Here is a 6,228-nt window from a genome sequence, read left to right as displayed (position 1 = left end):
TTGGTTTTACCAAGATTCGTTCGGCAGAATAATTATGAAATTCCCAATCGATTTAGGAATAGCTTTTCAGCCCTGAAATTACGATGTGGTTTATCGAAAATTGTTGGCGAGATGATGCTGAGTAGTGCATTGTACAGCTCCGATGTCAGTGCATAAGCCACCCGATGCACAGTCTGGCGTGCGCTACTTTACTGTGATGAAACGGTTACAGTTACAAAACTGTTTAATTTGAATTTATCAGGTTACTACCGCACTTGGTGTTATGTTGGCGCTCGCGCTCGCAGCTGCATACTGGTAGTTTATAAAAACGTTTCGGGGAGTGTAAGAGGATTTAGGTATCTCCCTGGGCCGCGTCCGATTTATTGCGATGATAATACGAAGGAGGATTGTGAAACATGTCCTCCTAACGCCGAGTGTCGCGGTCGTAGTATGGTGTGCAAGCCTTTGTTCAAGCGCGATGGAGATGTGTGTGTGAGAGATGAACGATTGTAGTAATGGGCGTTTTAAGAGGGGTAATTTATTCCGAAAATGTGATTTGAGGAATTAGCGATGTTTTGAGCGTTTATGTAGTGTTGAAATATAAAACGATGGGAGATGATGAAGAATTGTGGTAATCAGTATGAGAAAATATGGTCAGGTTATAAGAATTCGGTTTTTTGGTTTTTGTACATTTTTATTTCGAGGCTCCTGAGCTCAGTTGTTGAAAAAACCAGTTGAAGTTTCGGCTCGAAATTCGCATTCGTTGACGAGAAACGCAGACTTTCAGAATTTTCCTAGAAAATACGCTGCTTATATTTCTCCATTACTGGTGATGGTGCTGGAGGAATATATGCTCGCTTTCCGCAGCTGAGGTAGAAGTGTGCAGAAAAGAAGGAGAATTTTCCCAAAATTTTTCCCCATTTTCTCGTATTGTTATCAACACACGTAGTTTACTATGTGCATACTTTCCCACACTTTATGGAGGAGTAATCGTTGATATAAAATTTGTTGAAATTGTGGTATAGGTAGATGGCAGCCTCGCAGAAAACGAGGAGAATTTTCCCAAAATTTTTTTTATTTTTTCATACTGTTATCAACTCGCACGCGGACACATTGATCATGTGCGTTATCTCCTACTGTTCTGAAGGCGAAATTGTTGATATAAATATTTGTGATCGAAATTGTGGTAAAGGTATATGGCGTCACATCACATGGCAGCCTCTCTAGCTGAGCACCTAGCGGAGCGTCGGGGGGATTATGAATGTTATAAAACTCGTTATCAACTTGACCAGGACGAGGCTAAAAGGTAGTGCGAGGATGGTTACGGTTTGGGTAGTGGATGATCGTATTTTCGGGAAATTTTGGTAATTTTTTGGTAATTTACCGACTTTTTTTTGGGAAAAAATGCCCATTTTTAACATTTTCCACAGACTGATTTTAAAGAGTCACGTAGCGTTGTCGTATATTTAAAATTAATGTTGTTGGTTGAGATCGGTATGTTTTAGTGAAGACTGGTTACTTGTTTGAAATTTTGGGTGATTCATTAGAATTAGTCGGGCGAAAAAAGAGGATTTTTTTCTTCTAACTATGCACTTTTTTAGGTTTCTTTCTGACTGATTTTAATGCTTTACGAGTCGTTATCGCGTAGTTGAAGTGCTGAAATCGCGAACGATAATAATATGAATTTTCCTGAAATTTTCCGAAATTTTCTGATATTTTCCTGAAATTTCCCGATATTTTCCGATATTTTCCTGAAGTTTTTGAAATTTTCCTGAAATTTTCCGAAATTTTCCGACACTGCTTTATGTGTTTTAGATATCTCCGTGTAAAATGTTGGGAGGCGAGAAGACTTGGGAATAAGGACTTCGAAGCGGCATTTAAATTGATGCGTAATAGGGGCTGTTGATATATGCGTGGGTAATCTCGGAACTGTATTACTTCACACGTACTGTATAGGATTATATACAAATTCGTATAGAAGTGAAAAGAAATGTGAGAAGAATTCCGCGAAATTTTTTGATAATTTTTGTATTGTCTTCAACACATGTAGTTGAGCATCAATATAATATGAATTATAATATAACGTTGGAGTTCCAGTGGCGTAAAACTCGGTGAAAAACGCGATATTCGCGGTGATATGCGGTAGTCGTGAAATATGTTTTTTTTCATATCACTAGGGTGAAGCTCCATTGAAATTCAATTTAATTTTATATATGTCATATTGGAGTTTCGTTTGTTTTACGTGAAGTGGCGTAATACTCTACGTGAAAAACGCGAAAACACTCGGCGAATTCTACCGGGTGAATTATCTCTTTTCGCAAAGTGAAATATGAAATATGTTATTCACTTGTGTTTTTCATATCACTAGGGTGAAGCTCCGATGGATATTTTACGCATCGGAAAAACTCGATAGTATTTTGTAAGAAAATACGCACATGGTCATTTCCGTGATGATGACGATATGAAATTTTGGGTTTTTCTTTTCTGCGACTCGTTTGTAAACTCCTCAGCTCAGCTGAGCTGGAAATTGAAATTTTTTTTGTTGATTGTTGGTTAGTATCGGAGTCGTTACCCTCTGAGTTTGGCAATCAAGTTGTTCACACTGCTGGGGGCACTTTCTGGTCGTTGAAGTCGTCGAAGAGAATTCATTGTCAAATCGTGGAAGCGATGGAAATGTGGTGGCGACCCGTAACGATGATTTTAATTATCGTGTTGTTGGCTGCATGGAGACTGAGGAGGTAAGCTGAAATGGTGGTTTTTTTTCGGAAAATTTTCGAGAAAAAATTAAATCATTTTTGAGATATTTTTAAAGTAGGAGAAGTAGGATTGTTATGGTAAGTGAATTGGTGAGAAGTTGTTCTCTCACCACATGAGGGAAATCGTCATAATTTTCTTCACTGTCCGAAGGGGTGACGAAATGATGGGGTTTTCATAGAGTGGCGTCTTAGTTTTGAAGTAAGGTTGAAGTTGTTTTGGTATGTAAAGTAGTGGGAAATTTAATACAGTGGAGTTTCACTCGTTTTACGTGAAGTGGCGCAAAACTCGGTGAAAAACGCGATATCGCGGTGATATGCAGTAGTCGTGAAGTATATTTTTCACTGATGTTTTTCATATCGCTAGGGTGAAACTCCAGTAGAATGTTGATTACACATGAAAATGGTTAAGTTTTGGGAAATTGTCGATAATAGTGAGAGAATTTTTGAATTCAGCCGAGATAAGAATACTGGTCTCCAAACCAGAATTTTTTCGAGAAGGCGTTTATAATTTGAATATTTTAGAACGTCGTGAAGTGATTGTATATTGGCCTAGTGCGTTTGTAATAGTTTCTTGACAACCTCTTTGTATGAGCATTTTTATCGCTACAATACACATCATAAAAGTAGAGTTTCTTGACTCTAGTGATATGGAAAACACTAGTGAGAAATATATTTCACGACTACTGTGTAGCGTGAAAATCCCGTTTTTCACGGAGTTTTACGCCGCTTCACGTAACACGTGGTGTGAAACTCCAGTGCAGGTGGTCGAACAGGAGATGGGCCCGCAAGTCAGCTCTCGAAGCGGTGACGGCGTGTACTCGTCTTGGCAGTGATGGGAGTATTAGAGGCATCCGAGTTCGCGACTTAGCCGTTGAAGTCTTGCATTGGCCTGAGGGGAAAGTACGTACGTATATGGACGAGCTCGCTAAGGAGGAGGCGGACGTGCAGTCTTCGGGAGATGGGGAGTATTGGTCGGATGCTGCGGTGAAGCGACTGGTGGCAACGAGTAAGGAGGGAGGGAGAGGCTATCGCATGTTTTGAATTGATGATTATAGTAGTAGTTGTAATGCATTAATGATATTAATGGATTTCTAACGTAGCTGGGGAGAGGCTGAAATGTTGAGTTTGGTTGTTTTGGGAGTATTAATAACGAGTAGACAAGTTTACGGTTGTGAAACTAAAATTGAGCATAGCAACGTCAATGAATATAGGGAAAAACAGCATCGATTGTGGAGCACGCACGAACAAGGCAGAACTAGTGTTGGTGGAAGCGGGCGAATTGGACGGCTTCATATGACAAAAAACGCAAGGGTGGCCTAAGTAGGACTGATAGTGCCTCAATACAATGACAATGAATGTATCGTACGCAAGTACATAGCTACTCGGAAAGGCTCGCCCTTCATTTTCCCATGAGAACCCTCATCACATCTTGCTCGTCAATCCTCAATAGAGTCTTATTTGTGATATGAAGAACTAACTCGGAATTTTGGGGTTGATGAAAGATTTTTCCCAATTTTCCGATAATTTATCAATTTTTTTCCGAGAAAAAGTTGAGTTTGATAATGTTGAGATTACGGGAGTCTCATCTGTGATATGAAATCCTCATCCTCATCTCATCTGTGCCATCAAAGTGATGCAGTGATCCACACTAGTACGTCCTGAGACTGGGATATCAGTATACATATTTTAATCCATAGCTATTGAATATAATTATATAATACATTCTAATGGAGTTTCACCCCTAATGTCAAAAACACTAGTGGAAAACACATTTCACTTCTCGTAAAACGCGTAAAACTCCAATGTAAACATGGTATAACGATATAACCTAATATTTAGTTTCTTATTATTCCCTTATTAGTATATAGTTATTAATATTTTTGATGATATATAAAATACATATAATTAGCTTACCAATAGACTACTACTGGTACGGTTACTTCATGGTACAGCAGTATGTGCCTTATGCACATTCTGCCGTAGTATGCGGTATGAGAGGGACAGTGTATTTGTTGAGAAATATTGCTCGTTACACAATAGTGGTCACGTATATACGACATGTATGTTCTTACCTCTAACCTCACTGTGGCAGAGCATCACTCGCTCTATTCTGAAATGAAATATAGTTGAGGCACACCAACAACCCTTCCCGATGCTTGTCAAAGCTTGGCGTTATTAGTGTATATAACGACATGAGACGTCATCACAGAAAACTTCGGTTGCATCATAACAGAACACCTATTTCTGGTATGGAAAGTGATAAGTAATTATCCTGTGTGGTTGTACATTACAATCAAGAACTCGTAAATGATGATTGATACTGAAATTCTTTTGTTTAAGTTCAGAAAACTAGGCGGCGAAAATAGTCTGCGATATCGCCTACAGAATGATCGCAGAAAACTACAGCTCTACCTTTAACGAAAGTGAACGTCTTGACGACAAAGAAAAAAGAAGGGAAAACGACAATACAATGAAAGAACAGTAATTTTTTAATGGACATTAGGAAAAGAAGAATAACCAAAAAATTGGCGCTCACGAGCCGCCGAAGACGACGCCCTTCGCTGACGATGCCGTGAACGATGCGAATGACCTTTTTTAGGGACAAATTGAGCCGGTGGGAAATCCAATTCCTTACCACTCCCGAGCTCGAACAAACGTGGCTTAAATGCAGAGCAAGTGTTAGTGTTGACAGGACTGTTGCGTAATAGTCTTATTTGAGCGTCTAGACCTTGAGCATGGGCACTTACAACAACCATATGTTTATCATCACTGATTTGTACACCATTGAATTGATCATAGAACTCCAAGGCATCACTGGGAGTACCAAAATCAACGAAAGCATAACCAATGCTCGTCCTAGTGCGGAAAGTCAAAGGGACGTAGTAGAAGTTGTACCGACCACGAAAGCCTCGTAGAAGATCACTGAGCGTGTCTACAGTGAAACTTGGTGGTAAATTTCGCAGAGTTACGGTAGTAGAACCCGGTAGTAGCCCTGAATCCTCTTCAACAGTGCTAGTTCCTTCAGTGGAGTAAGAGCTGCTGGTAGCCTCAGGAACAGGACTAAGAGCACATTCGTCATCGTTATAGGAAGAGAAATGTGCCGATGTAAGTATAGTTGGCGTATATGATGTTGTTGTTGTTAACCATTGAGGGGAGGAAACACTCCGTGGACGAGGACGATGTGGTGTGAAATCAAGGAAGGTGTTTTTCACAACGCACCGATCGGTTTGCAAAGAGGATGAGGAGACAGCTGTTGTCATGGGCATTATATAAGGGGAAAAATAAAATAAGTCGTAACGCTATAAGAAATGAGACTCCTCGGGATCTTTCGGGAACACAAAATGTCCCCTTAGTGTGAACATAACGGCACAAGATTTGCAATGGAACAACTTGACAAGAAGTGACTCTTGGTACGATTCAACTAAATTGATGTCAGTCCGTGTGCGGTTGGGGTTTGCTGCACCAAGCCATCGAAAGGGCCCCTCCATAGCAG

The 6,228-nt window shown here is 40.0% G+C and overlaps 2 protein-coding genes across 2 annotated transcripts in view; one reads left to right on the top strand and one right to left on the bottom strand.

Moving 5' to 3' along the window:
• Positions 1–429: 429 nt before the first annotated feature.
• Positions 430–3,776, top strand: Pmar_PMAR015919 (hypothetical protein; the record flags this gene model as incomplete). Its single annotated transcript, XM_002776638.1, has 5 exons — positions 430–488; positions 1,172–1,285; positions 1,795–1,868; positions 2,537–2,654; positions 3,497–3,776. The coding sequence occupies 5 exons, from the start codon at positions 430–432 to the stop codon at positions 3,774–3,776; spliced, it is 645 nt and encodes a 214-aa protein (XP_002776684.1).
• Positions 3,777–5,224: 1,448 nt separating this feature from the next.
• The window catches only part of Pmar_PMAR015918 (hypothetical protein), a gene marked incomplete at both ends in the record, with an annotated part of 5,198 nt that continues 4,194 nt past the window's right edge, over positions 5,225–6,228 (bottom strand). The window contains 2 exons of the mRNA XM_002776637.1: positions 5,225–5,667; positions 5,716–5,795. Of these exons, the coding sequence (XP_002776683.1) occupies positions 5,225–5,667; positions 5,716–5,795 (523 nt within the window). The remainder of the gene's footprint in view (positions 5,668–5,715; positions 5,796–6,228) is intronic.

The sequence above is a fragment of the Perkinsus marinus genome (assembly GCF_000006405.1).
Source record: "Perkinsus marinus ATCC 50983 genomic scaffold scf_1104296953072, whole genome shotgun sequence".
In the NCBI taxonomy this organism is placed as follows: domain Eukaryota; phylum Perkinsozoa; order Perkinsida; family Perkinsidae; genus Perkinsus; species Perkinsus marinus.
The sequence above is the reverse complement of the archived record's forward strand: the minus strand, read 5'-3'. Positions and strand labels throughout refer to the sequence as shown.